This window comes from Desmodus rotundus, chromosome 3, assembly GCF_022682495.2.
Source record: "Desmodus rotundus isolate HL8 chromosome 3, HLdesRot8A.1, whole genome shotgun sequence".
NCBI classification, from domain to species: Eukaryota; Metazoa; Chordata; class Mammalia; order Chiroptera; family Phyllostomidae; genus Desmodus; species Desmodus rotundus.
In genome coordinates this window covers 153,473,483-153,486,309 of record NC_071389.1, presented here as the reverse complement: position 1 = coordinate 153,486,309, position 12,827 = coordinate 153,473,483, and the positions used below count along the sequence as shown (strand labels likewise).

General features: G+C 45.8%; 1 protein-coding gene across 3 annotated transcripts in view; it reads left to right on the top strand.

Annotated features, from left to right (window-relative positions):
- Positions 1 to 4,300: 4,300 nt before the first annotated feature.
- Positions 4,301 to 12,827, top strand: part of DIP2B (disco interacting protein 2 homolog B) — a 211,119-nt gene continuing 202,592 nt past the window's right edge. For 2 of the 3 annotated variants that reach the window (XM_045184278.3, XM_045184276.3), the window contains exon 1: positions 4,301 to 4,568. In XM_045184278.3, coding sequence (XP_045040213.2) covers positions 4,469 to 4,568 — 100 coding nt within the window. In that variant the 5' untranslated portion in view covers positions 4,301 to 4,468. The remainder of the gene's footprint in view (positions 4,569 to 12,827) is intronic. The other variant, XM_024575594.4, reaches the window with a different exon arrangement.

Genomic DNA, 12,827 nt, shown 5'->3' with positions numbered 1-12,827 from the left:
CCTAGGAGGTAGACCACAAGTCATTCCAGGCTGCCACTTGCTGCCACCACCTTCAGGACTCTGTCCCATGCTTTTGTTTGCCAGCCTTGCCCCTGCCGTGAAATTCTGAACGTGTAATTGTCCAAGAACCTAGCAGAGTTCTCAGGATTCTCCTCATATGTCTCCCGTATTAGGGAAGAATATCCTTCCCAGAATTCTGCCCCCGGCCCTCAAGAAGACTTTTTCTTTTAGGTCTCCTGGCCAGGATGGGGTGATATGCTAATCATGCCTTAGCCACAAGGGAAGTGGAGTGTCTGGCATTTTCAACCTCTATGGTGGTACCTGGATTCTAGACAAAATAGAAAGGAGAGGAAATGAATTTTAGGTAGACAGCTCACACCCTCTATCACAGCCCACTTAATTGTGGCAAACCTTTATTCCCTTATACACAAATAAAAATGCATATAACTCACATGGACTCTCACCCTCTCCCTCAAAGGGAGACCACCCCAATATCATGCAGCTACCTCCTCCAGTTCCAAGTCCAAGACCTCTGGGACTGCGCAATCTTCCTCCTTCCATGAGGTGATTCCTCATGGACCAGCCACCTGAAGTTATAAGACCAGTTAACCGTCTCCAACACTCCTGATAGACCAATCGTTCTCCAAGGGCGGTCCTCACCCCAGCAGCTTGAGCGACACCATGGAACTTGTTAGAAATGTACATTACTGGGCCACATCCAAAACAGGAAGTCAGAAACTCTGGCTGGACCCAGCAATTTTTGTCTTAATAACCTTTCCATGTGATGCTGATGCATGCTAAAGTTTGAAAAACACTGCAAAACACAATGCCAGGTGAGAAAGTGTGATAATATTCCATACAAAAAAAGAAATATGCAATACACTGTCCCTGAGCAGGTATCATACCCTGTTTTTATCAGCTTTTGCTGTGTAACAAACTGACAAAAATTAGCTGCTTATAACGGCGACCATCTTTTGCTCATGAGCATTGGCCATCTGGGCCGGGCCTGTGAGCAGGGGCAGTCTACCGCCTCACTCATACCTAGCAGTTGTTTGGGTTTGCCGGGAACAATGCGTAGTTGGGCCACGTGTCTCCTCATCTAGGAGTCTAGCTCATGCCCACTCACAAGACAGTGGTCTCAGAGCTTCCAAAAGCAGAGGGTGGGGCCAACGCACAAGGACTCTGCAAGGCTGCCAGTCTCTGTCACATTTGCTCTTGTCTCATTGACCCAAGTAAGTCATGATTAAGCCCAGTGTATAGGAGGGGGTCTACCTAAGGGTAGTGAATGCAGGGGGGTGGTGGAGAGGGGGTTATTGCAGCCATTTTTGCAAACGGTCTACCATACAGCCTGACAGAACTAGTCAGGATGCCCCACCCTGGCAAAGGGAGTGTAGATTTGATAACTCGTCCAGCAGCTTCTACTCCTGACCTCTGGGAGTGGCTCAGTTACCCACTGTCCTTCACTGACATAGCTAAGGTGGGCATTAGGTATACGTCCTTCTTAGGGGCTGCAGAGCTTTGGCAGCTGTTTTCCTGTGGCTGGGAGTTGGGAGTTTAGGGACTGCTCTAAGTGTTGAACAATTAGAGCTAGTTAAAGCCAGCTGTGCCATGTCTGGCACTACATTTGCTTCCAGACTGTTCAACCCAGTCAACTCCATGTGCTAATACATCAGGGAAAGATTGTGTCTAGACCGTGCTGTCCAGTAAGGTAATGCAGCTAGTCTGAACTGAGAAGTGCTATTTTGTTCTGCTTCCTAATGTATGTAGCTACCAAAAGGTTTAATATTACACACGTGGCTCACATTGTATTTCTCTATTGGGCAGCATGGGTCAGTCGTTAAGCCTGAGAATTTCTGCCTCTCAGCGAGTACATTTTCTCCTGTAGTTTGAAGGTCTGTCCTTGAGACAATTTGAAATCTATGACCTCAGGGGGAGAATACCACCCTATATCTAATTTTTTTTCCTGCCAGGCTTGTATTCTTTACTAAAATTGCCCGGTCACATGACAAAGTGTTTAATGGCAGGCCCTGAGGCTCTTCAGAGATTTGGAGCCTGAATCCTTTCAGTTTTATCACCTGTTCAATCTCTCAGTTTCTTGCTTCTGTTTGTGCTCCCTTTAATTTGGGCATAGAGGTTGGCTTCCCCCAGCCAACAAAGCTTCACTCTATCATGCCTGGATTGCAGCCTGAAAAGCTTATTAGCAAAGCCAAACGTCTCCACCTGTCCTCAGTTGGGATGTCAGACTGTTTATATATTGTATGAATTCATAGTCAACTCACCCTCATCCTCAAATCCTGAGTTTTTCTGATCATTTGCCCTAGCAAAACAACATTTGGCTCACCTATAATACTACCTTTTTTTGGTAATATATTCAGTATCAGATGAAAAGCTTTGGGCTGTAAATAACAAAATATTTAATGGAAAGAGGTTTAAACCGATTTCCTCATATAGCAAGAAGGAGAAGCCCAAAATAGGTAGTTTCACAAGTTGTTCTTTTAGCAGGCCAAGTCTGTCGAGTTCTAGGTGATGTCTTTCTCTCAGTTCCCCTGTGGTTGCAAGATGACTGCTGGTACACTAACCAGGGCAACATCCAAACACAGGAAGGAAATAAAGGAGCCGTTTTGCCTGTGCCTCTCTCCTCAGGGAGGAAAATCTTCCCCAGACGTTCCCCTTCCAGTAGTTTCCTTAATGGATCGCACACCTGCCAAGGAGGGTGGGAACGTGAGCATTGGGCATATCCAGCCTCAGTAGGGGTTGGTGTGCTTTGCGGACAAGGAGAAGGGGGTGAAGGGCTTTAGGAGGATAAACACGGCCCTTCTTGTAGTAAGTAGTCTATTGCTGTGTAACAAACCACCTCAAACTTAGTGACATAAAGGAGGACCATTGCCTTATGTTCACAGGCACTTAGAGGGGGTGCAGCAGGCACAAGGTGTCTCTGCTCCACGTTGTGTCAGACGTCAGCTAGGAAGACTCAAATGTCCAGTGGCTGAAATCATCTAGAGGCTTCTTCACCCTAGGCTAGGGTGACTTAAAAGGCTGGGCGGAGCTGGAGCCCTTGGGCAGAGCACCTCACATGGCCTTCCATGTGGCCGCTCCCTGTGTGGCTGCTAGGTTCTAGAGAGACTTTCCTGGGAGGGACTGTCCTGAGAGGGGATCTCTGGAGAGAGAGCATTTCAAGAGAACCAGGGGAAGCTTCATGGCCTTCTAGAACTGAACCTCTGAAGTCACAGTGTTCTATTTGTCCAAGCAGTTGGAAGCCCATACAGATTCAGGGGGAGGGGACAGGGACCTAACTTTTTGATGAGAACAATGTCAGTGAATTTTCACCCTTAAAAAAACACTGCAACAGTTCCTTATGTAAACCAGATGATATACATACATATATTGCCACAAATTCTCCTTACATTATTGCATTTAAAAGGACATATCAAAGTAGACCTTCAACCAACCAGGATATCATCAGTCTTCCTTTTTTTCAAGCTGAAATTGTTTTCTCAGCTTAAAAATTTTTTTCCTCAAGCCTATAAATGATATACTGACTAGAAATTCATAGTGGATAAATGTTGGGGTCTGTTCTTTTAAAAAACAACTTTTGGATCAGCATGGAAGTGAGATGAAAACACTAGAATCCCCCAAATTGTGAAGGGGAATTATGGCATTAAAAAAAGACTGAATACTTTTAAAGAAAGCATATGAGTGACAATTTAAGCATCTGCCCAGTAGTTCCTGATAAAAGTACACAAATGTTTGAATCTTCCTTATATTGAATTAAAATATTAATATTTTTGGAATACCTATTAAGTTACTCACTGAGAAGGATAAAAAGATAAAGATGATTAAGTTCCCCTCTTGCAAGAAGTTAGAAGTTTAGGCAGGAGTAACTGGATTTTCCCTCCACTGTCATAAATGCTAGAACTGAAATCGAAACAAAATTGCTCCTGGCAAATGGGTCTGGTAAATCCCAATAAAAGAAGTGGCCTGTGTTCACATCCCTATAAATGGGTAGGTGTCGACCATGGTAAAACGCAGGAAGGGAGAAAACAAAGGCAAACATTACTAAGTGAAGACAGCTGGAAAAGTACAACCAGGAGCCCCTGAAGAGTCCTCGCACATGAGTTCGTAAAAGGTTAAATAAACGCTGCGTGTCCACACCATGAACCCCTTAAGCCCATTTTGTGCTGGAGAACTCGGGGTGGCGGGCTTGGGCTCGTCTTTTCAGGAACTTCCCAATAGAGGGCGCCGTAAGCCCGCGAGTTCTGAGTTTGGCCTGTGGAGGTGGAGCGTCTTCAGCCCCGGGGCGGGGCAGGCGCGCTCACGTGACCGTCGCTCATGGCGGCGGCGGTAGCATCGGAGCTGGCGGCGCTCGGCGGCTGGAGCCGGATCGTGTAGCCGGGGTGTGGGCCCGCGTCAGTCCGTCCCTCCTGCGGCCCCCTCTCTCGTCTTCCGGAGTGTGGTTGGCGGAGCCGGGATGGCGGAGCGAGGCCTGGAACCCGCGCCGGCCGCGGTGGCGGCTCTGCCGCCCGAAGTGCGGGCGCAGCTGGCGGAACTGGAGCTGGAGCTCTCGGAAGGTAGGAGCTGGGAGGGGGTGCGAACGCCCGGACGCCGCTGCGGATCGGGGCGAGAGGGAGACCAGGTCGCCGCCGCGCGCCCTGGTGGCCGTGCGGGCGAGAGAGGAGGACGATGCCGGAAATCTGGTCCCGGCTCTGTAGGGCCGTCTTCCCTCCTCTCCCACCCGGTGAAGTGGGTTTCCCGTGTCGTTCATTGTGTTCTCTGGGAGGAGGTTAAGCAGGGGCTTGGGGAAGAGGTCCTCTGCAGGCCCGGGCTGCTTCTGCGCTCCCTGCGCCCCGAAACCCGAGACAAAGCTGCGCCCTCCGCTGCTGTCCGGGCATGTGGACACGGTGGGGGTGGGGGTGAGGTTTCTAGCAGGGTGGCTGACAGCTTTCTCCTGTCCTCTACCCTTTTCGAGGGAAGGGCCGCACGCCTGTTTCAGCCACCCTCTCCCCTTCAAAAAAAAAAAAAGGGAGAGAGAAAGACATATGGGAAATCCGCAGCATTTCTTTCTCCTTTAACAATGCGAGACGCCTTCCCAGTGACAGTGAGATAGAAGCAGGGTGGGCCATTGAGAGTCCTAGAGAGATTAGAAGCAGTGGCTTTAATCCAGACACACACACACACACACACACACACACACACACACACACAGACACACGCTGCTGGTTTGAGATCACCTTTGTCATAAGGGTTTTTTCTTCCCTGGCGCCTGTATTCGGGCTGCATTTCCCGCATCTGATCACCTTTTGGAGTCTTTGAAGAAGGAAGGACAGGTAACATGCAAATCCTGGCCGGCACCCTCTCTCTTTTGACAATGGATTGGTACTAGGAGGGCTGGGTTTATTTGGAGAATTAAAAGAATGAAATAAGTCAAGCCACTGTTATTAGAGAAGTCCTGTAGATAACAATGAAACATTGCTCTGCTGTGGGCATGTGATCAGGCTTCTTGTGCAGTTGTGATCAGTTCTCATAAAGTTCCTGTTTTTGTCACAAGCTGCTTCTGAGACAAAAGCCGCATTTTGTCCAAGGTTGATGTCAGCACTGTGGTGGTGTCCCCAGTGTTGCATATTCTTGTTGGGTTCCTTGCCACAGGCCCTCTTCGCTGGCATTTTCAAGTGGATTAAAAATTGTTGATTGGAAAAGAAGAATGTGACGAGTTCCCAGAAGAGTTCTGACTTTTTGTTTACTCGTGGAGACATTGTCTCCTCCACCCCCACCCATCCTTTACAGTGAAAAACCAGAAGTAGATTTGAGTGTTATAAGTCCAGTTTGACATGGAAGGAAATTTCATTTGCACTTAGCTACCAACATGCATACTTTTCAGTTAATCAGTTGGGAAGTTATTCTTTGGCCAGCCCCCAAATCAGTGGCAATGGGTAAGTTTGTTTCTGTGTTTAGGACACTGCCATTCCTTCTGCCTCTTCAGCGAACTGTATTCTCAACTAAAAAGCATTGCCTTCAAATCTGTGATGACTTCCATGCAGTTGTGACTTTCAAAACAGTTATTTTGTAGTGACAAATCAGCTATCTTTGATTAGCCAGAAAGAGAGAAGTTTGGCTGGATGTTTGCGCCAGAACAGGATTAAAAGTAGGAGTTGATTGCTTTTACACCTAGAGGGAAATCCTGGAAGCTCCTTATTCTTAATATTTCTGGTTCCAGCTGATTATTGTTTACTACTCTGGGTGTTTCTAGAGATGATTCTGAGGAACTATTTCTAGGACTCACAGTGATTAGCTCACCTCTCTCTCCTTCAGAAAGGTCTGAAACTCCTACAGGCTGAATACCAAGGCTTAAAGATTTTAGGGACAAGTGCATGGTTTGCCTTCCAATGCAGTGTTGTTTTGGGTGGCATATAACTCAGTTCCCATTGGTTTCCTTTAGATCTGCACTGTATTACCCTGTATTTCACCTCTAAGCAGTGGATAGCTGGAAAAAGGCAGCTGAAAACCTTGAGCCTGCAGTGTCAGCAGCTCGGCCATCTGTTTTGCTCTTGCTTAAAGCACAGAGAATGGTCGCTGGAGAAGTAGGTAGATATTTTTAGGCATTCAAGTCAAGTTGAAACAACCCAACAGCCCCCAAATCTATAGTATGGTGTTATCTGTGGTGTTCGTACCATATTTGGAACCAGCCTTTGTTTTACATTTTCTCTACAGTTATTGCTCTGACAAAAGTACTTTATTCTTCTAAAAAGAAGAAGACGCTTTTAACTGCGTGTTTATCACGTATTGCTGGCCTTGGTGCACTCCTTGATTTTACTTATTTTTTTTCAGGTTCAGGCTATAGTTGGTCCTAATTAGAGTGGGCTGTCTACTGTTAAAGAATTATCTTTGTGCTTGCCTGTGTTTTCAGCCGCAGGCTGTGGTGACAGATCAGTCGACTCTGTGCTGAAACGCAGTTGGTGCCTCCTCCGGCTGTGTGCTGCAGAGCCCGGTGCGCAGTCCAGTGCTGGGGCTGGGGCTGCAGGCACGTCAGCATGGACTTGGTGGTTAAAGTCTCCTGCTTCTGCACCAAAACATTTGTAGCCTGAAACTCTCTGCAGAGTCATGTACAATTTAACTTACACATAATCACGAGCTTTTCTAAAGACAAATAGAATAGACAGGCTCCTACAAAAATCCCTGCGATTGAAAAAGTGTTCATGATCCACATATATTATTACTATATATTTGACAGTAGGCTCTTTAATCTGAACTTTATTCATATGTTTTAGTTAAGCATGCACATAAAGTAACACTAATATAAGATTTGTTTAAATATGCCTGATGCATTATATTTATGTAATGATCTTATATATCATGTCATTTGAGCTTCATTATGACTTTGTGATTGGGTAAATAGATATTATCACCTCCACCCCATTTTGAGATTTTATTTATCTATTTTCAGAGAGAGAGGGAAGGAGGGAGAAAGAGAGAGAGAAACATTCATTGGTTGCCTCTTGCACGCCCCCAACTGGGGACCTGGCCTGTGACCCAGGCATGTGCTGTGACTGGGAATCGAACTGGCAGCCTTTTGGTTTGCAGGGGCGCTCAATCCACTGAGCCACAGCAGCCAGGGAATCCCCTCTGTCCTCTTTGGTTTAACAGAGGGGAAAACAGACACAGAGAGGTTAAGTGTTTTGTCTAATGTTGCTCATGTAATGAGTGCGATCATCCTAGGTTGCCATGTAATGGCATTGTTACCATCGCATGATTTAATATCTTTACTGTTATTGATTGCACAAGCTGTTAACTCTAACTTTTACTTGGAGGAAAGGCTACGAAACAGTTTTGTGCTACAATTCCATTTAGTCTGGTTGATTCTCTTTCTGAACTCTTTCAAATCTATTGTTCACGTATTTGATCCAGGCCTTTATTTTGTGCCCACTACGTGTGAGGGATACGGAGATGAGCAGGGTACGGTGTTAGCTTTCAAGGAGCTTCAAGTCTGGTCGGGAAATCACTTAAAAATACCAATAAAACAGTGTGCACATGAGACCATGATGGAGCTCTGTACAGAATCTACCTTCTAAGAAAAGAGGAATATGTCTGCTCTGTTATTGTAAAAAAGAAGCAGCAGAGTACTCTAAATACGAGATTGGGTTGGCTGGCTGGGAGAGAGGCTGTGATTTAGCCTCTGCGGTTCGGTCCTATGTGTGAAGGAAAGGAGGACATAAACCTCATACTTCTGGGGCCTGTCAGAAAGAATGCAAGTCTCTCAGTGTCTGAGAACAGTCCACAGATGACAACTGGAAAGGTATTTAAGATAAAATAACACTTACAGGAAGGGACCCTCCCTTTTCTTGTCTGAACACTTCTCTGAGCACAAACACAACAAACACAGTCACATCCTCCCTTTCTCCTGTTTCATCACAACCTCGGCAGTGCTTAAAACACGGGACTGGGTCCACCTTGGAGGTGGGGGGGGGGGGTAAGAGAGGGCCACGCCCTGGGAGTGGAAGTGTATCCTCCTGAGGAGCAGGGAAGAGGTGGGGGAGGAGGAGAGGAAGAGGGTAAGGTACTGGAGAGAGGTGGTATTTCACAGTCTCAGAAACTGACGACTAGAATTGAGCCTCCAGAAAACAGGCAAATCCAAGAGGGCTAACTTATAATGGGAAAGTGAACTAAATCTGTAGCATAGTCATTGATTCATAGGACACACCTTTGCCAGAAAGCTGTGTCTAAGCAGCCGTCATACCTGATGCCAGGAGCATTAAGGAAAGCGGGTGTGTGGGTTTTTAAATAACCCAACCCAGGCATTATCCAAGTGATCTACACCCTAAAAACTTGCTCGTATTTATTTTTGGTGGGCTCTACTCGTCTTTTGTTGGAACTCACCTTGAGGGATTGTTGTCAGAGCCTGTGGCACATTATTTTGAAAGTCCTCGTGGTGGCAAACTGTAATTCTTTGAGGGTGGATTTTCATTTTATGATTACCTGGAGTCAGGTGAGAGAAAAGCTGTTTGGTGTTCTTCTGGAGTCCAAACTGCTTGCGATTGAAAAAATTAGAGTGATTATAAACTGGTTTTTAGTCGTGACTGTCAGAAAATTAGAATGATTGTGACATGGTTTTGAGGGCAGTTCCAGAAGTGGTGACACATTCTTTCTGTTGGGAGAATGATTCACCTTACTGTAAAGGAGAGCGCTTGCTTGGATGCCTTAGTGCCACAGTGTGTTTTGAAACTTAATCTTGTCGTTTGACAGCCCTGTAGCATTGAGCTGGGTTTTTGGATAAGAGAAACTCTTCCTCTTAGTGCAGTCCTTGGTGGCTGCTTGCTTTCCTGGCCTGTGGAAGGTTTAGCGCCTCAGGGTTGATAGTTCAGGTAATCGATGAAAGAGAGTCTTCACACTGTATGTGTTCGTGTTGTCATTACTACAGTTTTCTACGGCCTCCTGTCACGGTTAGCGCAGGAATGCGTTTCCAAGTGCTCCATCCTGCTAGTGTGCAGAATTTCTCACTTCTGTGTGAGAGGCCCGCTGAAGCACTTCCTTTTTAACGAAACTGACCCTGGCCACTGTGAGCTCTCTTGCTTCTAACCTTACAGCATTTGCAGTTTATATCACTTTTGCCAGTCATATGTTTTATAATAATTTAAATTGCTTTTTATTTCATGATGTAAGTAAGCTCCTACAGAGGTGAGGTCATTTACACCTTAAGCTTCTTTAAATAACTCCCAAGTCTTTCTTCCTTGTATTGTTTTAGGAGTGCAATAAATTTTTGCTCGTTTCAGTTTGATTGGAATTGAAACATAAAGATTCTGTCTTGTCCGTCAGCCTCTGGGAGCACAGCTGTCTGTGCTCCCCACCACCGTGCTGTAGTGCTCAGTCTGTCTTGGGGGTTGGTTGTGGCAGACGGCGGGCTTGTGTAATCATTTGAGAGGCACAGGTTTGGGCACCTGGTGGGCGTGGGTCCCAGTCCTGACCTGTCGCTTACCAGCTCTGTGACCTTGCACAGACTGCCTAACCACCCTGGTCTTAGTGTCTTCAATACCTAAAAAAAAGGAATGTCAATCTCATTAGAGTTTTGAAAGAGAGGTTAAAAATGAGATAATAGGAGAAAAACGGAGTGTAGTGTGTGGTGTACGCTTAGCGCTTGGTACATGTAATCTTTATTTCTGATAGTGACCTGTGGTGAGTTGGCTTTTTTAATATGGTGTGTTACTTAGCAGGGTGTGGTTATATATGAAGCAGTGAATGGAGTCAGTTTGTGTATATGTATGTTTGAAAGACTTACCTCCGTCATCAGTCGCTCCTTTCGGCACGCTCTGCCCTTAGTTCATCACACGTTGGGCCACTGCAGGCAGCTGGCTGGAGCAGAGCAGAGTAGCTGGCCCGTTTTGCACGGGCTTCTGGCATGGGCGCACCTCCGAGCCTGCCGTTCTGGCAGGTGGCTCTGGGGTGTAAACGTGATTTCTGAGACTCAGGTGTGTGCGAGCTGTGAAAAGGCACATGTGGACGCTCAGAACCTTCAGAGAGTTTTTGACTCTTCCTTTCTTTGCCCAGCTTTTTCATCCTTTTTCATCTCATGGCCATGTAAACTAGTTACTAAAATTCTGCAGCACATCAAAAAATATATTTTTTGGCAGTCCAATTAAAAAAATAGGTATAATTTTTATTCATTCACACCAGACGGCAGTTGTGTTGGCTGTTGTCAACTTTTAACTTGACAACCTAAGGGAAAAGAGGCCAGTGCCCCTGACTAAAGAGTCACGTATTGCGTGTTTTAAAAAATCTGGGGGCACGTCGGCTGAAAATGACTTTGTCCTCCATTTGTGCTTAGTGAACAAACCCTTTCGCTTCCTCCTTGAAAGGTTCTCTTGCATCCACTTTTCCTTTGGGTTGCATTTACCGCCAGCAGTTGTCAGTCCTCTATCTTTAGATTTAAGGGCTTGATTTTTGACTCCCTTCACCTCTAGATTTATGTTTCATCTTTTAAAAAAACAGTAATTTTATCTAAAGCCATTGCTAAATCCAAGGCTCTGTCTTTACCTTCTGTGTTTTCTAAAGGCAAGATGGTCTCCTAGACCTTTACTCCTAGAGAGTGCGAGTTAGTGCTTTTGTATACAAGTAGTTCATCTCTTTTTGACAATTGAGTACATCACTGAAGTTTAAATGAGAGTTTTTAAAATATCTGTGCTTCTAATGAATAAGTTGCTTTCCTTCTATGGACAAGATTGCTTGTGAAAGGCCATTTCTTTGGAATTCCATAGCTCACAGCTGACAATCTGTGGATGCATGGATTGAATTTGAGTGCCTACATGCCTTTTGGGGGGACAGAGTCTACAGCTTTCATTGGTTTCTTAAAGAGGACTGTGAAGCGAAGTTAAGACCCAAGTCTATCACCTTTCATTCTCACTAGCTGTAAGGAAAGCCAGACTCCCTCAGCTTCCCTCTTCAACACTCACAAACTTATCTATATCAGTTCCCACCCTTATCCCTTTTCCTTCTTTTTGCAGAGGAAGGAATATCCCCCTCCTCTTCAACAGTCTGTCCCTCTGTGCGCTCAGTCCCAGATTCTTCTCTTCTGGGATCTTGGGAGCTACTTCGTTGATTGATCTATTCATTCACAGTCTTTTGTCTTTGTCTCTTTCTCATCTTTAGCCTCTCACTTAACACTTGGCTCTTGGCTCCTTTCCTTCAGCCTGTAATAAATATGCTGAAGTTTCTCCCAACTTAAAAGCAGCAGCTTCCCACATCTTGTATTGGAATCTGCTTGCTCTCCTGTGCTGGCACTCTCTCCTGCTCATTGATCCTAGAAGGTGTAGGCTACTTCAGTTCCTTTACCTTCTTACCTTGCTCATTCACTCTGTGCCTCATCAAGCCTCGCAAACAACTGTCTGCAACAGTGGCTTCCACTTTCAGACTGAAAAGTACCTATAGGATACAGCATCTTTCTCTACAGCATTGGGTACTGTGGATCATTATCTGTATAAAACTCTCTTTCCTTAGCTTTTATAGCATCACTTGTCTCCGCCTCCCTAACTGTTTCTTCTAGGGCTTCTTTTTCTCTTCTTCCTGATGTGGGTGTTGCTGATAGCTGTCATTAGCCTTCCTCTCACTACACACACTTGCTGAGTCATCTCGCCCTTGCCCAGGGCTCCAGCTGTCCCTGGTCTCTTTCTGTAGCTCTGATTCCTCTGCTCCAGACCTCCCCTTGGTTCCCCTAGACAGCTGTAACGTCGTTAAGTCCAAAACTGTTCTCCTTATTTCAACCCGCTCCACAATTACTCCCTAATTCAGAATGTCCACTTATCCAGGTCAGAAACTGGGGGGTCATTCTTAACTTCTAAAGGGTCACTGACTTTTGTTGATTCTACTTCCTCCCTCCATTTACGCTGTCTTTGTTGAGGTTCTTATCATCTCTTGCTAAGATTATTGCAGTAGTCTCCTAACTTGTCTGCCTTCCTTAGGTCTCTGCTTTCTCCAGTCCTTGCTTCTCTATTCTGTGATGGAGTGCTCATTCTGAAACGCGGATCTAACTGTGTCCTTTCCCCTGTCTAAAAGTTTCCATTGGCTTCTCCCATCCCCGGGAAGAAACCAAGCATCTTTTGTGTACCCAGGCCTGCCTGCCTTTTAAGCCTCATTTCCTGCTCCTTCCATGTGTTTCTCTCTTTTCTGGCCATGCTGAATGACTTGTACTTCCCTGAATGCACTGTGGTTTTTCATGGCCATGCCTTTGTACACGATGCCTTTCTTTGAGAAATGCCCACTCTGGCATGCTCTTTCTCCTTTTTCTGCCTGGTTAACTTGTGTTCCACTCAATTTCCTGTGAGAAGCCGGCCTTTCCTAAGCTGTCT